This window comes from Carassius carassius, chromosome 31 (genome assembly GCF_963082965.1).
Source record: "Carassius carassius chromosome 31, fCarCar2.1, whole genome shotgun sequence".
Taxonomy (NCBI): domain Eukaryota; kingdom Metazoa; phylum Chordata; class Actinopteri; order Cypriniformes; family Cyprinidae; genus Carassius; species Carassius carassius.
Window position 1 is genome coordinate 18,283,847 of NC_081785.1, and position 22,598 is coordinate 18,306,444.

General features: G+C 39.5%; 1 protein-coding gene across 2 annotated transcripts in view; it reads left to right on the top strand.

Moving 5' to 3' along the window:
* Positions 1–22,598, top strand: part of LOC132111698 (mitotic deacetylase-associated SANT domain protein-like) — a 28,244-nt gene that overhangs the window by 4,203 nt on the left and 1,443 nt on the right. For both annotated transcript variants that reach the window (XM_059519251.1, XM_059519250.1), the window contains exons 2-12: positions 3,968–5,820; positions 10,899–11,207; positions 11,528–11,879; positions 12,290–12,356; positions 13,786–13,928; positions 14,102–14,205; positions 17,278–17,353; positions 17,815–17,903; positions 18,272–18,418; positions 18,509–18,631; positions 19,065–19,264. In XM_059519251.1, the coding sequence (XP_059375234.1) occupies positions 4,330–5,820; positions 10,899–11,207; positions 11,528–11,879; positions 12,290–12,356; positions 13,786–13,928; positions 14,102–14,205; positions 17,278–17,353; positions 17,815–17,903; positions 18,272–18,418; positions 18,509–18,631; positions 19,065–19,264 (3,101 nt within the window). In that variant the 5' untranslated portion in view covers positions 3,968–4,329. The remainder of the gene's footprint in view (positions 1–3,967; positions 5,821–10,898; positions 11,208–11,527; positions 11,880–12,289; positions 12,357–13,785; positions 13,929–14,101; positions 14,206–17,277; positions 17,354–17,814; positions 17,904–18,271; positions 18,419–18,508; positions 18,632–19,064; positions 19,265–22,598) is intronic.

The following is a 22,598-nucleotide window of genomic DNA, read 5'->3' on the forward strand; positions in this document are numbered from 1 at the left end:
AGTGAATGGCTGTCATTGTGCATAACATCTCATTTTCCACGGAACAATTACAGTCATATATACAAGCTTGAAACAACATGAGAGTGAGTAAATGATGACAGCATTTACATTTCTGGGTGAACTATTCATTTAAAAGTAGATAAACTCTTTAAAAGTGAATAAACGCGCCTCGAAACCTTGTTCTGTGTCTACGCCCCCTAAAATGCTGTCTAGTGAGGCAGCTGACTAGGTTTTGAGCCACGAGGGGAATTCTCACTCATGCCTCAGCATTTGAGTCTCTTCTGCATTCGAGCGCGGTTTAAATTAAGAACTAGGTACGATTAGGTAACCGTGCTTGACGTTACAAGCTTATTAAACGAGTTCTCTTGTCAGCTGATAAAACCGTGGCTTGTGTAACCGTCTGTAGCGGTGGCCTGTATTGTTTTACTAATGTAATGATGACTGGATTACGCGAATACAAATGTTATGCACCGAAATTTGTTAGGTAAACTTGACCTACAATATGGTCCTAACGCTTTGACTGGACGCTGGTTTGGTTAATGCAATTGTTTTTTACATCCCCACGTTGTTAGGGGTGTTTCTTTTGCGACAACTCTGAGAATACTACAGCTTTAAATGGCTGCTTTGAGTACAGTAGTTATATACTTTACTGTATGTTGAATTGCACTATATTGGATTTATGATTTGGTAATGTAATTGAATTTTAATTTTGAATTTTGAAACAGTACTCTGTAAATGCTCGGATATTTAATTTAGTTTTTTTTCCAACAGTAAAAGTGTGAACTTAAAGTTGGTTTATGTTATTTTCCATTTAATTTAAAATATTTAGTCAAAAAAAAAAAAAAAAAAACAGAGTAACTTCCATTTATAAATTTAATTTATTTTAGAATACAATTTGGATCTTTCTTTTACTGGTCTGGATAAAAAAATACCTGGTCTAAAAGTATAACATGTTTACCTGGCAATACAAGAAACACATGCATTGGAAGGATTCGAGTGCACAAGATAAATCACTCTATCTGATGATTTAACATATTGATCTATCTATATTCAATAAGAATTTTTTATCATGGTTTATCAGCTTTTTTTCTAAAGCTTGATTGTGTTTATGGGGTGCAGTGTTATGTGTTTATGCTATTTATAAAACTATATATATATAAGAATTGTTTATCATGGTTTATCAGCTTTTTTTCTAAAGCTTGATTGTGTTTATGGGGTGCAGTGTTATGTGTTTATGCTATTTATAAAACTATATATATATAAAACTATTATTTTCACTAGGGCTGGGATAAACGATTATTTTTTAAACGATTAATCTAGCGATTATTTTTTCGATGCTTCGATTAATCTAACGATTAATTTTTCCAGACCGATTCGATTTCGATTATCTCCTCATTAATTGACTACTAACAATTTATACATGTTGATTTACATATCTGAATGAAAAAAACATGAATTCCTTAACATTGCAATATATGTTTATTTCTCTTAAAATTACAAAATAAAAGACTGACTAAGAATGCATTACTTTGCACTTGTATAGAGATAGCATTCAATAAAACCTTGAAGCCTTGAAAACACATAGCTTACTGAAACAAGCTTACTGAACACATAGGGCCTAGCTTACTGAAAAAAAGTTCTTCTTTCAGATGAAAATAACAACAACTTGATGTCTAGCATTCAATAAAAAAGTTCACCCAAAATACGTGTTTAGAGCAATTGAAAGAATACAGTAACCAATTTAAACTTTAGGGCTTTAAGCTAATACAGAGAGTGCTTTTCCAAAAAATAAAAAATAAAAATTAACAGTGGGAGCCAGCAGCCTGTCATGTAGAAAAAAAAATCTCCGAATGCTCCACGTGAAACTTTGGTGTTCCGCCCTTTTTCTATCGTGTCTAATGATTTTGGTTAATATGCACGAGGGGGAGAGAGAGAGAGAGAGCGCGCGCGAGAGAGAGAGAGAGCAAGACAGCGCTCGTGTAGTTTGAAGACTGTGAGTGCGCGAGCGCGCGTGAAACTTTGGTGTTCCGCCCTTTTTCTATCGTGTCTAATGATTTTGGTTAATATGCACGAGGGGGAGAGAGAGAGAGAGAGAGAGCGCGCGAGAGCGAGAGAGAGCAAGACAGCGCTCATGTAGTTTGAAGACTGTGAGTGCGTGAGCGCGCGTGAAACTTGGGTGTTTTTCGCCCTTTTTCTATCGTGTTTAATGATTTTAATTAATATGCACGAGGGAGAGAGAGAGCAAGAAGCGTCGTGTTGTTTGAAGACTGTGAGTGCGCGCGCAGCCGGGGCTCTCTCTCGTACGCGCCCTGTCACTGTCACTCACCGATCAAATAAGGCTTTGACAGCCGCCAAAAAAAAGATCAATGCAGAAAAACCCCTGTATTGGTTATATAACGTTGGACAGAATGTTGATCCGGATTCGCGTATATTCAGCGCACATAAGGTAAACGTTTTGCAAACGTTTTTTAGATAAATAAAAAACAGGTCGACGAATCGATGCGCATATTTTGCGCCGACGTATTTTTTGCGTCGTCGTCATCGATGACTTCGACGTGTTGTCCCAGCCCTAATTTTCACGTTTTACCTTTATTCCATTCTCGTCAAAACAGTCTGTTGAGTTCCTGGTTTTGTGAAGCCCCTCCCTCAGAAATACACGGTAGGCTCTGATTGGTTAGTGGGCTCAGTGTGTTTGTGATTCGTTAACCGCCTAGTGCACATTGTCCAGAAATGTAATGCCCACTTACCATTATGGGTAGTTGTGTGTTCCCGGGGGCAGGGTTGATGTAAACATCAGGGTTAGTGATGTCACAAACCCAGGAAGAAGCTCGTAGTCCCTACCAGCCATTTTTTTGTAATCCTTAAACATCTATATATTTATTAAAAAAAATAATAATAATCTCCCTTTGCATTGAACTCTGAGTGTCATAACTTTGCAGATGTTGTTTATGCTCTAACAGCAACATTACACACTAGCTAAAGTTCAGAAGGTGAAATCATAATCTACCACACCTTTCAATTTCAGTGCTATATTATACTAAGCACAGAGAACATTTCTATTTGGTCCTTGTAATAAAGCAACAAGCCATGTGAGATGTGCACTACAGTGATTTTAGCACAGGCAATCAATATCAGCAAAAGCAGAGACACTAGTGTACATTAAATAATTAAAGGATGATAAACAATTCTTATTGAATATAGATAGATCAATATGTTAAATCATCAGATAGACTGATTTAGTCTTATTTGTGTAGCTTATAATTCACTTGCATTAAGATTTAGATCTCATTTAAGAACTGTGCTTTCATGAGTTGACTGTTTTGAAATATGCAGACATCTGAGATTATTCATTTGATTGCTACATATGCACACGCTCATAACAGCAGCACACAAGCCCTTATGTGATTCATGAGAGGAGGGTATAGCAGATTAATGATAGACTTATGGATTTTGATGTTAATATTTGAATGCTAATTTGTGAACTTTGGGGGGGAATTACCTTAAAACGTTCTCATTGTGAAACTAGTCTAGTATATTTTCACACACTCTGTGGGATTATGTGTGCAACTGTACATCTTTCCTCATCTTACTCACTTTCACTGCTGCCCTCTCTGCACCCAATCTAGAAACAATTATTTGCGGTAGCGTGCACATTTTCCCCTTACTCACACTTAGCATTCTCACATATGTGTCATCCTGGTTTGTTTTTTGCTAAGATTAGTCGGTTACTTTCTGTGCATACTGAACAAATTACCTGCAGTTTGTTAGACAATGTTTTATTATGTGCACTAAACTGCTAATGTCACAGCTCGCCCAACCCTTAACGAGCCACCTTTCCCTTTCAAATTCTGTTCTCTAGGGCTCTATTCATGTCATTGCTGAAACCGCTATTTCAATAAACCCCCACTAAGCCCAAAGTACTGTCTCTGAAGGCTAACCATAATGTTTGTGACCGCTTTCTTCTCAGGTTGTTTCCAATGAATGAGCATTAAACGAACCTAAAGACTTCTCAACCCAGCCTGACATCCTGAAAGCAGAAGAGTTGGCAGTGAAGGCAAAATCAAATGGACATGTTTGAGCTACACCATGCTGAAACTTATGTTTCTGCACAGGAGATGCTGCAATTTTTACTTTTAAAGCGTACATGCATTCCTACCATGTTGAGTAGGTTTGGATGACCATTAACTGTCTTAAAACTAGTTAAGAGTTCTTTCTCAAGGGTGATACTCTAAGACTCTTCATCAAAGCAGAGAAAGCTTTGTGTGGTTTGGGGATTTGAACATTTGTCTCCTTAACCTCCCACTCCACCACTCTCCAGAATCTGTATTTATGAAAGTCATGAGTTTGCCACCTCAACAGAAACCAAACTCAAAGAGGACAGGCAAGCGCATCACTTTCTTTAACGATCAGGGTGTGGCGATGAAAGAGCCCTCTCATCATACAGAGGCCTACTATGGCATTGGGGTCCCTTCCTCAGGACCAGGTCATAATGACAGTGGAGGTGTGGAAAATCTGAATGCAGAAGCACCACATGCGTACCTAAATTCTGTCATTTTCAGCCCGGACAAGGGGGATCAAAGCCGTGGGCACTACCAACAGATGATGCCCATGAAGTGGTCACATCAAGACCCATCTTTGCAGCTCCAGCAGCGACCAAACAATTGGTCACAGGGTATGACAACTTGGCCCCAGAACTTTGGCCCTTATTTGGAGGCTCAGACTGCTTTTGTAAAGCAGATGCATGAGGGAATGTCAGTACAACAGCAACAGCAACAGCAGCAGCAGCAAGTTAAGTCATCAACTATTAGGTCAACTGAAAAACAAGGGGCAAACATCAGTGTAGAGACCTTTAGGGATACAATCAAACCAGGCCGGGGCATGGACTGGGAACAGCAACAAGCCTTTCAGCAAACACAAAAGCCTGGAATGTTAAATCCGCAGCAGCACGGACAGTCCACCACTGGGAATTCAGTGCTGCAACCATTTCAGGTAGCTTTTGGGCAGCCCAAGCAGAACTTGGTAGCGGGTTACTATCAGGTAGTTCAGGCCAATCGGACCTTGCCGAATTTGAATTACAGTGGACAGACGAATTCCCAACTACAGCAGCAACTACAGCAACATGAGCAACAGGAACAACGGCGACAAATAATGCTTCAACAACGGCAGCAACAGATGGAACAGCAGATACGACAACAGGCGCAGCAGCAACAGGTACTTCAGCATCAAAAACAGATACCACAATTACAATTGCAGCAACAAACACATCAATTAAAACATACTCAGCAACCGCAACCACCACAACAACATATGCAACAGATTCAACCGCAACAAGACTTGGTGCAGCAGCAACAAAAGTCTGAGCAACCTCATCAGAACCAGCATGTATTGGAAAATTATTCTGATGGCAAGCAGTCACACACTTCTTCAGTTGATCACCATCACCCCTTATTATCAGGACAGTCCCAAGAGACAACTGATCCTCCATCAACACAGACTCAAGACTCCGTTCCTCATCCTCCCACTAATGTTCCCCAGCAATCCATCGAGACCCAACAGCCTGGGCCCCGCAGATCACGTCGACTTTCAAAAGAGGGTGGAGGCCCTGCTTCAGATAACCCATTTGTAATGCCGACTGATCTGCATAATCAAGGTTCTCAGAACGGTGCTTCTGAGACCAATGCTGTTCAAGACATCCGGGCCGCTCCAACAGGTGTAATCCAGAGCACACGACGTAAGAGGAGGGTGTCGCAAGAGGTCAACCTGGAAACCTTGGCTCAGAAGGCTTCGGAAAGGGAATCACTTCCCTCACGTAGTGTCAAGGTAAGACAACTGCCAGTTTTTCCCTCAAATATGTTGGAGAAATTAAAATACAAGCAAGCAATTGTGGTTTTGCCAGTTCATTGTTAAATAGTTGGTCTGTAACTTAAGGATGACAAATTACCCTAAACCAAGGGAAGTTGACATCATTATCTACTTAACAGGTAGTGAGGATGCACTACCTGTTTCAAGTGCATACAGGTTCTGCAGGTTTCTCAGTTGATAGGGGAGTTGTAAAGTTAGTAGAGGCACTGACTGTCGCCATTAGGTCACATGATATCTCGAGCCAAACAAAGGTTTTTTCACACCACTTACTCCTGATGGACTCCTCATAGTAATATTAGCAAGTGAACCCCACCCTCAGCCCACTGGTCCTCTTGAGGTTGACTGAACATTGATGTACATATAGAGCCACTGTGCATTCCCTTTTGTTGAAGTCCAAAAGCTCAGCTCTATGCATAGCTAATTTTTATTTTTGCTGTCCCATTGAGTCACTTATTTATTTTTTATTTTTTGAATAGGAGATTAAGAGATTTCATTCTATTGCAGTAGATGTTGCTTACATTGGACTAGTTAAATGCTTGTTTGTTTGTTAATTCTTTTACTGCACACAGAGCACATTTAGCAGTCAAGTTTAACAAGAGTTTAACTAAGTGTTTCTGGGTTGTGCTATTTAGTTCACTCTGCTTGTCCTTGTTACATAAACTTCATTTGAAATGGACATCAGCTCTCGTCCAACCGATTATAACAAAGAAAGGGTGTGTGTACATATAATGTTGATCTGTGTGCCAGATAACATACAAGACATACAAAGAACAGTCCTGTAAAAAGACTGTAGTTAAAGCAAATCTTAGGTCGGCTGATTCCAGCTCCTCGAAAAGAATGGGTACACAAGTCAGTGAGGGTTTTTTTTTGTTTAATTGTGATGACTGGTTTCATTTTATGCCTCTAAACGTTCCCTACTCTAAAATGCAGGCTGAAAACTGCTTTGCTCAAGGGTGAGTGAGCTGTAAAGGCTTCATGTGCTAAGCTGAATGCCTTAGTGTAGCCAGCAAGGCCGGAGTTCAGATAAGACAGGCCACATCCTCAGGGATTTCTAGATTTTTACTCAACTTCCAGTTAGACACACAGTAGTAGTGACGCATATTGCAATGCATTTTTTCACAACATTGCCAGTGAAGTTTCAGTAGTTTTATTTTCCTTGCTGTCTGTCATGTCTTGCTTAGAGTTAGCAATGAGGAGAAACAGGAATTGCTCTCAAAATAAGGGAAACAAAGGTTTGGTGCTCCTTCTAAAATTTTTCTTTCTGACTCAAACATCAATTTTATTATATTTTTTTAAAGAGATTTTGAAATTTGCAGGCATTGTGAAATTGCTAAGAGCGCCACTTTTGTGTGGTTCTTTTTAAGTTCCTTAATTTCCTAGTTTTGTGGAGAAGTATGAATGCAGTTCAGTAAACCTAACATAGAAGGAACCCTTTCTCTAATCAATAACATACCCACAAGAAAGTCACATTATATTGAGATATTGTCCTGTGTTGACATGCCATTATGTTATTCACTTGTGGAAAAGATCTATACATCTTCATGCAGTCTGCTGCTAAACTGCAGGGCAAGTTGTTTCTTCCTGAAGTAGAAATGAGGTCGCAGTTTATTCATTAAGATGTTTTTGAAAATAGTCTTAAGCTAACCTCATTTCCTGTGTGATTTATCAGCTCTTAAAGAAATTAGCCAAAAATGAAAATTAGCCTATGATTTACTCACCCTCAGGGCATCTTAGGCATATGAGACTTTCTTCTTTCAGACAAATCCAGTCAGAGTTATATCAAAGGGGTCATATGATGGTATTTTAAATTTTTCCTTTCTCTTTGGAGTGTTACAAGCGCTTGGTGCATCAAGAAGATCTGTAAAGTTGCAAAGGCTAAAGTCTCAAATCCAAAGAGATATTCTTTATCAAAGTTAAGACTCTGCCACGGCCCCCCTAAAATGGCTCATTCAAACACGCCCCCACGTCTACGTCACTATGTGGGAATTAGGGATGGGCGTTTTACACAAATATCACATTCCAATATTTGAGCTTACAAAAAACGAATATTCGAATATTCGTTTATTTAAATTAAGTTTAATGAGTCAGACGTTATTTTTCAGCAACATTTGTTTTCGTCATTTTGAACAAGCTTACAATAAGCTTGAACATTACACATCGTGTTTTGTAGCTGAAAACCTTTAACAATGCGTGCAAACAAACAAAAGTACAGATTAAAAGCAAAAAAAAAAAAAGTGAACAAAGAAAAAACGTAAAGCAGCCTGCAGCAATTAGGCTATTGTACAGAATGTAGCTTACACTTAACTTTTAAACTGTCAGCAAATCTTTTTTGCTTTTTTTTTCCTATTGTTTCAAATGTTCTTGTTAAGAAATACGGGCATGTAAACATGATTGGGGGAAAGTCGGCTCCTTAGTCTGTTAACAATAAGGCCGGCCGCGGAGAAAACGCGCTCTGACGCACAGACGTTGGCGGGACTCACAAATAACGGTGTGCTAAGCGAATACGTTTTGTGAAGCGCTTCGTGTTTTCGTTTCACCACTGAATGGGATCCTCATCTGGTGGAATACATGGCTCCAGTAAGAACTGTTCCCACTCGTCTCGGCTGGACTCTCTGTAATCATCGCTGGAAAACTGGCTCAGCCTTTTCCAACGAGTGGGCATTGCATCCTCTTCATCGCTGGTGACGCACCACTCGCATCAAGGAAAATGTTCTGATAATGTTCAAAAAAGGTTTTTTTCTTACTTCTCTCATGTTTTCGTCGAGAAACCTGAGATGTTTGTGCCGAGGGTCTAGGGCAGACGCGAGAAGAGGAGTTTTCACTGCATTCTCCAAGTTAGCGGTGTTTATTAGTTGCTTGAGAGATGCTGCAACAATGTTCTTGGATCACTTTCTGTGATTCTCCACGGCATATTTGAAGTACTAGAAGACCGCAGTTCTTTTAGGGGGCGATCACATATCGCGTCTTTTGCATGCTCAAGTTCGTTATTTCCAATGTAGGGGCACGGTATGCGCACTCATAATGGAAGCGACGCGGTCGCGATGCGCACGCGGTGCGACGCGGTCCCGTTTTTTCCAGGCGCGTCCGAACAGCATCGAGTTAAAAACATCTCAACTTTCAGAATGCCGCAAGCGCACCGCGGGTCATGTGACAAGAACTAAACATTCAGCTTCATCCTTTCCCTTAACAACGTTGAAAGCTCAGCCAAGATGAAGGAACAGCTGATCATAGCTGTATATGGATTGCCATTTTGAAATAAATTTAGTAGCAGAGCTACTGAAAGCGATTTTTTTTGTGCTGCAAATCCATTTATCCTTTGCTGAAATTTCCGCGTCTTCATGGAGAGAACGCGTCGCCTCAGGAGCGCTTCTGCCCGAGCGCTTTGGAAAGAAGGAGAAAGCGGCTCGCATAGCCTTTTCCACGCCTTATTAGGCGCGATATGTGAACGGCCCCTTAATCATTCATTAATTATTTTTTGCTTGCATACACCTTCAAATATGCCGTGGAGAATCACAGAAAGTGACCAAATTAGGTTTTATTGTGAACTTTTTTTTTTTTTTTTTTTTTTTTTGGCGAAATTCGAATATCATTTTTATTTATCGAATAATTAGAGCAGAACGAATATTCGAATGTTCGACTATCCGTGCACATCCCTAGTGGGAATATTTGCGTAATGCCACCGAAATGTTCACGCAAAGAAAGAAGCCATGGTTTCACTAACCGTAGTTAGTGTTGATCCAGCCATGTCTAGGAGATGCTCTGTGTTTCTAGGCGAAAGCAAAAGCATTTTATTTGGCCTTCCGAAAGTAGATGCATTTAGGAATCTTTAAGATTACTTACAACAGAACAGCAACACATTTTATGGACTACTGTTTCGTGAACCTAGGAGAGGAGGTCATTCTGAATTTACTATGACAATCTGGTGCTTCCGAATCAGTTACAGTAAATATGTTTTTTTATTAGTTTAATTATTTGCTATCGAATGTCCAAATGCAGAGTTTTGTGCGTCGCATGTGTTTGTGTGAGAGTGTAAGAGAGAGAGAGAGAGAGAGAGAGAGAGATGGTCACTCAGTGGAGTCAGCTGTCTTAACCATCCGTGGCTTGTGTACTGCAAACACAAACAAGCTTCATCACCGTGTCTGTCACATGACTCTGTTCCCCTTTCAGGCTTGAACTGATGGTAAAACTAAGGACATTATTAACTGTCTTTACATTTATTTTGAAAGATTAAGCTCGTGATTATGGAAGGTGCATTATGTTTCCGACGAGTGCTCCAGGCACAATGCACTGGGACAGTTGTCCAATCAGAGCAGACTGTGCTTGTCGGAAGGAGAGACTTTGTAGAAAATGAAGCGTTTGAGAGAGGCAGGGCATAGAGGACCTACAATAATGTACAGTATTTGAAAAATAATGTGTTTTTTGAACATTGAAGCATGTCAACATATTCTTTTACACCAAATACACAATAATGATCTTTAAAAAAGCATCACTTTAAAAATTGTATTTGATCTTTCAAGCTGTTTAATGGCACTCAGAGGGTGTTGAAGTACATCAGTCCAAAAGAAGTGAAATAAAAAGCAACAATCCATAATAAAAAGTGTCTCGCATGGCTCCAGGGGTGAATAAAGGCCTCCTGTAGCTAGGGGTGTGCAAGGATAGAGAAATAACGTCTATCTCATTAAACTTAATTTAAATAAACAAATATTCGTTTTTTGTGAGCTCAAATATTCGAATGTGATATTTGCGGAAAACGCCTAGACAAGGGCCTAAAAGAGCCAGGACCATTTTAAATATAACTGCGATTGTGTTCGTCTGAAAGAGGAATGTAAGATACGTATAGGATGCCTTGAGGGTGAGTAAATCATAGGCTAATTTTCATTTTTGGGTGAACTATCTCTTTAAGCACACCTGCATTTTTTTCATGCATATCAATTATGCCTACAGAGCGGAGGAAGTGTGCACTCTGCAGAGATTTTTGCAGAGAAATTTTATTTTGTTTGACCATTATCTTGACTGTGTTAATCGTGTGTTTTCAGCAAGAGCCACACAGGCCTTGGAGCCCCCCTGTTGCTCCGACAGGTCCAGGCCGAGGGGTAGCTGAGGTGGATCAGGTGAGTGCAAAGCGGCCCAGAGATGACAGCTTCATGCCATTGGTCATTCCAGTCTCTGTGCCAGTGAGGCAGACTGATTCCTCATCCCCGGATCATGAGCAAGCCTCCATTTCAGCTAGTTGGCCCTCTCGGCCTTTGGGCATCCATGGCATAAGCTGCTCCGATTACAAGACTTCTGTGATTGTCAAACGACGACGTTCACTGAGGAACTCTCTGTCTGAGAGCACAGGCCAGGTGAGTTCACAAACTGGCCAATCTTATCTAAACATTAAAGTTAAATGCCCAATATCTCTCTCTTTTTGGCTTCTGTTCTATTACATCCCCCCTCTGTTAAACCCTGGATTAAAATTCCCCAATAATCTGCAGATTTCTGTTGACTCCGCACCTCCATGTCTATTCTCTGCGCCCTAATCCAACCTTCCCCTACCCAATTTCACTACCACATTTATGAAATCTGACAACACTCACTAAGATCATCCAGATTGCATATGGTGTATGCATTTTAGAGGGGTTTCTGCACTACCCCGTTTGCCAACATCTAATCTCTTCTACAGAATGGTGGAGCAGAGAGTGGAAGTGAAGCTGACGGCAAATCGGCAAAAGCCAAACGACGGCCTCGTCCAGAACCGCTCTTTATACCCCCACCCAAACTTGGAACTTTTATTGCCCCTCCAGTCTACTCCACTATCACACCTTACCAGAGTCACTTACGTTCACCTGTCCGATTGATGGAAAACCCCCTCAACATGCCGCCTTACACTCCCCCACCCATCCTCAGTCCGGTTCGAGAGGGTTCGGGTCTTTACTTTTCCACCTTCCTGTCGGCTGCCGCAGCAGCAGCAAATAATCAGGGACTGCCCCCACCTGCCACTCCCAAATCTGCCACCCGCAGCCTCCTACGCTCCAGTGAGTTCCTTTTACGATCTCTACAAAGTGCATTGATAAAATTCATTAAATACAACCTTAAATGGAGTTCAGTTAATCGGTGTTTAGAATTGAATGACTTGTAGTTGACAACCAAATGCAACCTAAAATCTAAACTTAAGTACTTTTACAAAACCTAGTAGGCTACCTTCTCAGGAAGATGAAGTAGAATGAGCTGCCTACTGTTTGTAACGGCTTAAAGTGCTGTAAGTAGGCACCTCATTAGGGTTTGAAACAGAATTAAGGTACTGTATACCTAAGATATGTCCTAACAAGCCAGGATATATGTAATAAGACTTAATTGATGTGCATATCATGAATAGGAGGACACATAATAAGAAACACTGTTTACTTTGCGCCTAAGTACAGTCTTTTTGTTTGTATATGTCCAGACAGCAGTGATATAACCCCTCCAGTTCTCTCTGCTATGAATGAAGCTACACCTGTCAGCATTGAGCCGTAAGTACATATGCTTATCAAATAACACCACCACACATTACGCTTCACAAATTTCTTTAATTAGCTTCTGCTTCATTCCAAATGATAACTTTCTTTACTTGGTTAACATTGCCTTTCCTTTTTTATTTTGGTGCTGCTTTCTTACTAGATTTCATTCAGCTGACTGAAAGTCAGTTGTCTGAATAGCTGAATGTTTCCTCACATTTTATGGTGGTTATTAGACAATACTCAATGGAGTAGCTCAGAAATCACTTTATTGTCTGTACAGAGCTGCAGACGTACACGGCTTAAACGTTGACAATGTGAAAGCACAATGTGAGTCTTCTGTTGAAGATGCTGCAGCTTCGCTTACACTCTGCTAATGCATGTGGTATAAACGGGCCTTACAGTGCTGATGTATTGCTATTATTTGATCGTAAGTTGAAAACTGTAGCCTGCAGATGCAAAATTCATGGTTATAGCTTATATGTTAACATTAAAGCTGGTTGGGTAGCTGGTATGTCATGCACAAGTTGGTCTGGTAGTGTGTTTAAGGGAAATTACATCTCAGTGGGTTTCTTGGATCATACATGGGGTGTTTCAGAGCTATGTTTTTAAGAACAGAGTAGGTGGGGTATGGGGACTGAATGGAGGGAATTATGGGATATCTTCTCTGACCGGTACCAGCTGGTTTATCTAATGGTCAGAACAGTGTTCAGTTGAAATTCTTTCTCTCTTACATACTCAGACACGCTCTCTGTGAATGGCTGCAGATCTCTTCATTTTAGAGTTGGCCAATGCACTACGAAAGCACATCCTGGAACAAAATAATAAAACACAATCTGTCTTGCCTTATCCCCAGACCTTGGCACTCAGATACTGGAACATTTGGTTTTTGAAAAACATGGGCGTTAATTTTATGACTCTCATGAATCCTCGAGCTCTCTCTCTTAAAAAAAGCATACAATAAGATGAGCAATAAATTAATTCAAATGGCAGTCTGAAACAACTTTGGTTCTGACAAGAAACCTATAGAATGACCTGAAGTGGAACGCAATGAATTTTGTGACGCAACGTTTTTATGAATTTCTCATTACACAGACCTGTTTCAGTCGCAGCACTAAGTTGAGCCTCATGTTTAACTTCTAGTACACTTTGAACCACAAATATTCCCCTTTAGCTAGCAGTCCTTGTGACCCCTGACCATGAAGCCTTCTGGAGATCTATCTTTTTAGTTTCTCAAAAAAATGTTCTTCAGGCTTTGCATGAACTTCATGTTAATGTTTCATTCAAATTCTGAAGCTAATAATATAATAATAATAATAATAAAGTGAGTAAAAGTATTAAAGTATTTCAAAAGAGAAAAATGCAGAATAGAAACATTTTTGCTAGTGGTCTGATGTAGTTTGGATTTCAGCAGCAGCCCGTTTATGTTCGCACTCTCTTGCAGTCGGATAAACATTGGATTGCGGTATCAGGCGGAGGTCCCAGAGCTGAGAGAGCGCTCGGCAGCGCAGCACGACCTACAAAAGGCAGAACTGTTGTGGGCGTCACTGCCTGACTTGGAGGCCAATACTGAGCAACAGCAAAGAGGTATAAAACTTGCACAAAAACCATGTTAATTTCTCTTTCTTTTTTTTAATTCATAGAATTACATGAAAGGAAGTTGCAGGAACATGTTCTGCAGGTTGCCTTATTTAAATGAAATCTGCATGACCGTATGTTTAACTCCATGTCTTTCCTGGACCTTCTGTGTGTCCCTGCAGTGGATGACCTCATGCATCTGGCGTGCTCGAGTGCGTTGTGCGGAGGAGGGACCAATCAGGAACTGGCCATGCATTGCCTGTATGAATGCAAGGGTGACATCATGGTGAGTGTTGTGCAATAGCACACTGGCATATTTTAAGAGCACTTCCTGCTGCCTTGTGTACCAATCAAAGCTGTTTATGCTGACTGCACCTTTTCTTAAACTGCTGATTAATACGAGCGATAGATGTAAGGTTTGTTGAGATGTAGGGGTTTTTGAGTCATTCTTGGTGACATCTGTGACAGGAAATATCAGTTTAGGGACTGTACTCATATTTGAGTGAATTAAAAGGAAATTATGTAGAATTATGAATTGCAAAGCATAAAAAGACATTGTTTACACTGCAGGTCTTGATGTCCGATTCTGATATGTATTTGGCTGTCTGTTTACACGTTTTTGTAATTGTGACCCATATCCGATTCATGTGTTTACACTTGCCATACCGCATGAAACATCGCGCATGTGTTGTTGTCATTTACCGCCTCCACATGTGCTTCCTGATGAGAATAATGTGACTTGTGCTAACAAAACGAGTCGAAATCAGCAATTAAGAAAAAAAGAAAAAAATTGGGGGGCAAAATGAAATTCTCCATTTAAAAGACCTTCAAAATGATTTATGATTTGTCACCCATTTGAAGTCAATAGTGAAGTCCTCCGTCTTTTCTTATTATTAATTACTATATTAATAATCTCAATACAGCTATTTTTTTTTTGCTATAATAAATAAAACAATACAAATAGCATAGAAAGAAACAAAAATGCATTACCTTTATCATTTTATCTAAACTAAAGCATTCATGTACAAAAAACAATCAAAAGTAAAAATAACTTGTGTGTTCATTACAAATAAATTGATTAAAACTACAAAAGCAGTTAATTGAAGTGCAGCGAGTGATGCCCTCTTTTCTTTTCTGTTAATTAACATTATTATAATGATAAAGACATCCTATACTGTAGTGCATGGATCTAATATAATGTTACACATCAGATGTTTTCCCCCAACAGTTCCCCTAGCATTCACTTAAGACAAAGCAGATTATGTTTGTGTGAATTCTAAAATACTGTAATTCTGTATATGTGTGTATTTATTGGGATTACATGCTGTCAGAAGCGATGTTATATGCATACACTTCGACAGTCAATGCGAGAAGCAAGTGGAGAGAATGTACAAAACCAAAAAAAAAAAAAAAAAATTGCCTGTGCGAATTTACACTCATTTTGCCAGCACGGGTCACCTATGACGTCATTAAACCGAGGAGTACCACCAAATTGTTGCAGTTTTAATGACGTACAGAACGCAGTGCCTCAGAATATCTGATCTGCCTGTTTACATGACAGTCGCATTGGCACGTATCTGATTTATATCCGATTTATTTCAACATATGAATGAGGCCTGAAACCGATCTCAAAATATCCGAATGCATGTCCTTTTTTTTTTTTTACACTGTCATAGAACAGATCCGATCTGTCACATATGAGCAAAAAATCAGAATTGGGTCACATTTAACTGGCAGTGTAAATGAGGCCAAAGTGTTCATGTGAGTGTGTGTGCAATAGCATTACACGCACTTGGAAAATGTATGTAAATGACATGGTTTTCCTTTGAACATCATTTAACTAGAGGCCATTCACATGCCAACGCTCATATGACAAAGCTATCGATTTAAAGTTCCAATGGGTCCAGGCTTTAAATTTACTTGCCAGCCAAAAAAAAAGTTCATTTTAAATAATATGTGTAGTGTAGGCAATTCACTTTGATTCACTTGATAATTGTGATTTATCTGAACATCATACCATGCAATTGAATTTTTAATCAGTTGGCAGCCATGGTTTAATTATGATAACTGATTTGCAATCCAGATGAAACCAATACAGCTGCAGGCCTGCTAATTGATGACCCCCGTTTTATGAAAACACAAACGGTGCATGTGTTTTGATATGATTCTTTCTTTTCAACGTTCGCTTAGCTGAACCAGCAGCTGCAACAACACAACAGCCATCCGCTTACTGCTGAGCTGTCACACTGCCGCCATAGCAACCACCTGTCAATCACAGGCTCATTTCCAGAGCGACACACTGAAGATGACTAAATCATGTGCATTGTACTTCTGAGCCAAATCTCAATAATAATTGAGTTATACTGCAAAATAAAATGTGAACCAGTTCTGCAGAAACTGAAAGTTAGCTCAACTCTCTTAGATGTCTGTGTAAGGGTTGTGGTGTTTATTGGGTGTCAGTGATAAGAGAGATGCACTGACAGTTGGTTTCATTTTGTTGCTTTTAATAGTTTCATCTTGTTGCATCTATGGTTTTGTGATTGCAAGTTGCAAGACCTTTAGTTGTTTGTTGCTTTGCATTTCCTGCAAGTCAATTATTTGTGTTAGCCACTAAATTACATGGTCTTGAAGTAGATATTTTGACAGATTAATAGGTATGTCAGACAGCAATGGGGTTCAGCAGCAAATTTAAATCACGAAAAGTTTGGCTCTGCGATGAGATCTGTTATGAGTTACTACAGTGATTTTATTTATTTATTTATTTTTTTTTTTCATAAAATATTTTGCAAGAGCATGAGTATTAATGTGAGTCTGTAAAAGCCAATCAGATGCATTTTCTTGCTCAGGTTCATGACATTCAGGTTCATGTTTCCTTATTCAGGACATATACAAGCTTAAAATTTTTTTAAACATGGCTTAAGTGTCCTGATATTTTTGGGGCTTCTGTATTAAGTGCACATGCTTCAACATGTTGAACTTTGGTTGTCCAGATCATTAAAAGTTGAAAAAAGGTCAAATATAAGAAAAAAACTCAAGTTAGAGCTCCATGACCCAGAAAAGACTAGGGTCCTCGTTTTATCACACACTGAGACTGTATGGTAGAGATAGGCAGAGAAAACAAGAGGGATTATCCAGTGACTTTCACAGCTGGGTTAAACGCCATTAAAAGTTATAGCAGATATAGCATTGGTCATGCAGAATTGTATCTCTCCTGCCCTCATTAATCTTTTCATATCAACTCTAGGGCATAACATGACCTGACTTGTGCTTCTCTAACTTGTGACTGTTTCTGCCGCCAAAACACATCACACACCGCAGTCAGTTTTGTTACCTCAACCAACTTCACTTTATTTTTCAGGGAGCCCTCACCCTTCTGTTGTTAAAAAACCCCATCTTTCCCAAAGCGCACCCGCTGGCTGACTACCACTACTCTGGTAAGTCCCCTCATCGTCAAGCACACTTTCCTTTTCGTTCACACTTTTTTTTGGTCATGGTTAATCTGTACGGCATGCGGTACCCCATCACCCCCTGTCCTGGCTTTCCAAACCATGCTCCGTGTCTCGGTTATAAACGAAAGCAGCTGAGTGGAGTACAGCGGAGGGGAGGGGAGGGGTTCGACTGAGAGATTGCTGGCTGAATGAGTGGGTTGCTGGGTAGAGTACGGGAGGAGAGGAGGAGGGAGTGAGTCTATGGCATGTTGTTAAATCCTAGGAGAAGACAGCGGCATCATTGTTTGTCTGGACATGTGTGTGCTGGCTGTTTGGCCCCCCTCCCCGTTATTCTGTGTGAATGTGTTGGTGTTAGCGGGTGGGGGTGGGGGTGCTCTATAAGAGGATAGGATAAACAGACAGCAGCCTCTATCTGATTCTGTGCACCACTTGTCTGTCCCGCACAGGCTCTGACAGCTGGACACCAGAGGAACGACGACTCTTTAACAAAGGCATTGCTGCCTACAAGAAGGACTTTTTCATGGTCCAGAAACTGGTATGTACAGGTTGGAACAAAAGCCTAACAATGAGTGTCAATCACTGAGTAAGCAATGCACTGAGTAAGCAATGCACTGAAACCCTTAAAACGTCATAGCATTATCCTTCCATCAACCTGCAGCATCCTAGCAACATCTTCCAACTGGAAATCCCCGGCAGTTGCATGGCTATGCACTAAAATATGCTAGGAATTCCTTGGCAATCACGCAGAAAATCCCAGCAAACAGAACACTCCAGAAACCACATAGCTATGCACTTACAAATTGTAATCCACTACTGATTCCAAATTACATGACAAAAATGGAGTTTCGCATGGGTTCCTAAGTGAATTCTGGTAATGCTGAATTGTTGACGTTTGACCTGAAGGTGAGCTCCAAGACGGTGGCTCAGTGCGTGGAGTTCTACTACACGTATAAGAAGCAGGTGAAGATCGGCAGGAACGGTACGCTCCTTTACGGAGAAGCAGAGCCACCAGAGACCAAACCCACAACAGAGGAGGAAGTGGACAATAAAGTGAGTTCCTGTGGCTTTGTGTCTACATGTACCTGTTTGATTTAATGGCCTACAAACCAGTGAAGCATCCAAATGTTTGTTCTCCTTCAGAGTTCACAGAAGTTTGAATCACGGAAAGAAGACGAGGAGAGCAGGAAGTGGGAAGGGTCATGTGACAGGAAACAAGAGAACAGCCCGGGCAGGGTGACACAGTCGCTACAGGCCACTAAAAATGTGAGTGGGGTTAATTTGCATGGGGTTGCTAAAACACATGGTGTCTACAGAAAGTGAGTTCTCCAATGTTCATGCCCAGTTCTGGCCTACTTGAAATGATAAGAAAACTGGCCTGCAATAGACTGGCAATAGTCATGTGTACTTCAGCACTGTAGGCTATTTATAGCGCCATCTAATGGCATACCTCTTTACAAGCTTAAATGTTTTACCAATGCATAGTGTGCACTTAGTATATCACACTCATTAGAGACCGTTCTGCTGCAGTAACCTGCAGTTTATTTGCTGAAGTGCACAGTGGTGAACTATTATATGGGTTTGAAGCAGATCTCTTTCACTGCGCCACCTGTCAGTTACCACAGAGGAAGTTCCCTATGTCTAATATCTGTATGCATTCAGCTGTGGTTGCTTTAAGTAATCATTCGTTTCCTGTTAGGCTGCTGCCGTCTTGGTTTTAAGAAGTCAGGAGGACAGCAATAGAGAGCCGTCCAGGTTGGGGGTCAGTAATCATCCTCCTCCACCACCACCACCACCATCTAAACCCCGCTCTGACACCACAGGCCGGAAAAGCACTGGCAATACAGGAAAGGGACAAACAAACCAAGAGGGTGAATTCCCCTGCAAGAAGTGTGGCAGGTCAGTTTATTGGGATTCATGCTTAATTTATGCAATTTAATAATGATAATAGTGTAACACATTTTTTTTGTTTGTTTGTTATTTCCCTTGTTTTATTTAGTTAAAGGGGCTGTAAGTAGGAATTACTCCCATCTAGTGGTGAAATTGTATTTTGCATTCAAACTAATTTTGCTCTCCAGCGCCTCGCTTTTTCAAATGCGCGTTGCATCTACGGTAGGTGATATGTACCAAAAAGCTTTGACAGGATGTCTTCTAATAGCACTTCGTTTTGGCGACGATGTTTTCTTCTCCTGTGGCGCAGCATATGTATGGTCCATAATAAGAATGCAATCCAGCCTTTTAAACTTGCCGGTGCAGTTTCAAGCGCCTCTCACTGCTCTGCACCTGCGTTTCTGGCTCTGACCGAAAACGCGTTGTGGAAACGCGTTGGCTTAGTACTTTTTGTCCCTCTCTGCTATTATAGTTTTGCAAGATGGCGGAACTACATGGAAGCCTCCGTCGACCTACCCGTCCCATGTATATAAAGATAATAAATTCTTCATTTACAAGGATTAGTTTAAACATTGGCATAGGTATTTGTACACCATTGAGGGCATATTTATGAATAAAAATATTGATTTTAGATAATAAAATAACTAAAGTTACTTATTGTCCCTTTAAGCTAATCTTTTATTTATTTTAGTTTTCCCTTAATTTAAAATGTTTGCTTATGTATTTATTTACTTATTCATTCATTCACTCACTCATCAAATTAACTATCTATTTATTTATTTAAAATGACCTTATTTTATTTAAATTTACATTTAGTGATCGACCCATATTGATTTATTTTTTTTTATTACCGATACCAATTATTTGCATGTTTATGTGGCCGATAACCGATATACAGAACCGTTATTTATTAGCTGCTAACATAACATTAAAATGACTGAGTGAGGAAAGAACATACTTCACTTTGGTTTTTCCTCTTTTCAGTCATCCTTTTTTTTAAGTGTTGAAAATTAGTCTTTCATGTTAAATTTAATCTTTATATTACAACAATAAAAAACATTTTATTTATAAAAGGCATCAACAGCAACAACACTAATATTAACAATAAGCAAAATGTAGAATGTCTAAAGTTTTCAAATGGAGAAAATAAATAAAGGACAGGGGTCAACTTAATTTTAAACTACCGTTTTAGTAGGTTTATAAGGTTTATTTATTGGAATATATATATATATATATATATATATATATATATATATATATATATATATATATATATATATATATATATATATATATATATATATATTAAAAACATCGTATTTTATTGCGTTTCTCAACTGGAATGTTATATCAAAATTATTAATATTGTTTTGTCCTTCTAGATTATGAAATGCCTGCTGACATCGCCGTTTATCTGTGCAGTTACACAGAACTATACTCAAACTGCGATCGCTTGCGGCAATAATAAATAAATAATTTCCATAGAGGTTTATTTAGATGTTTATTAGCAAAATAATGTTTATATAGTTAATGTTTATACAATTTAGGTAGGGTGTTTTAAACAAGTGAATCTTGTTAAACGTTACATGCGGTGACCGTGCTGGAGCATTTCACGAGCATCAACCACATCAACCTGCTGCGTGAACAGCAACGTGAAAGCAGCTTCACGAGACTAATGAACAAATTTACAACAGGGAGAGAATTAAATTCAGTGCTTTTTTCCCAACATGCATTCATGGCTGTATTATTTAACTCATGCAAAGTTGCGTCTTTATTGGGAGAGGATCTTGATGGATTATCTGCGTGACTCCGACTTCACCAGACTAACGATGAGCATAGACAACAGAGAGAGAATTGAAGTCAGCGTTTTTATTAATTCAGGCATTTTATGTCTTTATTGGGACAGGACTTGATGGATTATTTAACATGACTTCGTGACCTGGTCTATTTCTTAGAGCCAAGCTGCATAAACTACAAATCAGGCGTTTATGCATCTAATTTGTGCTTAACTGGCTGTTATGTTAAATTAAGTTTACTAACTACAGCAAATCAAGTATCTTCGCCATTGTTGTCGTCTCGTCACCCCTCAGACATGCTGCAACGGTGATTATGGGAGTAATAATCTAAAAGTTGTATCACTACTAACTGAACCACATTTTTCAGTATTGTGACAGTAGTTCACAACAGTGTTACAGTAACAAGTTAGTTTCTCCAACGAGAAGCATGTAGCTTGAAAAAACATTTTAGTTTATTTTGTTACATTGTATTGTGTGTTCAGCTTCATGGTCAAGCAAACTGTGGTAATAAATCAAAACTTTTTTTTTACCTTTTGTAGTTTTGCAGAGATTAATTTGAGTGAATCTGTTCATTTAGATGGTTCCTGTAAATGAACCTGTTCTAAAATTGATTCACAGATTCAGTTGCTGGACAGAAGCCCTTTAAGTTAAATGCTGCTTTTAATCAGTTTTTAGTGATATACATTTTTATTTTTTGCTTTGTAAATATTGTTTTTGTTCCGGAAAAATACTTTTATGAAAATGAAATAAATTGAGTTTTATGTGCTGAAGTTTTTAAAAACGAGCTTCCTCAGCACTGGGGAGTTGTGCGTATCACTAGACGACATGCACTGGCTGTCTGGTCGTTTCATGCAGCTGATATATAGCTGCTCATAAAAAGACCAGAGCTCTCCCGAGGAACCAGAGAAGCTTGGCGGCTCTTAGGTAGCTGTTACACGCATCAGGGATCAGTCTAGTAGTGCGTCAGGGATCAGTCTAGTAGTAAGCAGTAAAAAGGCAACATCTGATTTTGATTGGAGATTATATCCAAGGCAACAGTCGTCTTGTTAAAATCAACAGTCTCTTAGCAACCAAGTCCATGGAGATGTTGAATGCCACGTTCCCCGATCTGTATCTATCAGCGCGAGTGTGATTTGAACACACACGTGGGCCCCGGAGTACCATGGTATTTGAATGGCCCTGGCCCATGACTATCCTTGGCAATTTCAAGAGAAAAGTAGCATGTTTGATTCATGAACAAATTATTATTTTGAGTCGAAACTGTTTTAAGATTTGGTTGATTCAGTTCACAAATTCAATCATCAACTGAGTATTATTCTTACCGGATTTATGAACGAATCAATTCTTTTGAGTCAGATCTTTAGAGTGAATCAGTTGATCCAGTTTACAAAACCGGTTTGAGTGATTCATTCCAGTTCTTGGGTGCTCTTGGTGATCTGCATGTCTGATTTGTAAACAAATCATTCATTTTTCTCCGATTTTTGCAATGAATGTGTTTATCCAGAACCTGTCTATAAGTTATATTCACAATTCTTACTAAACAGTTG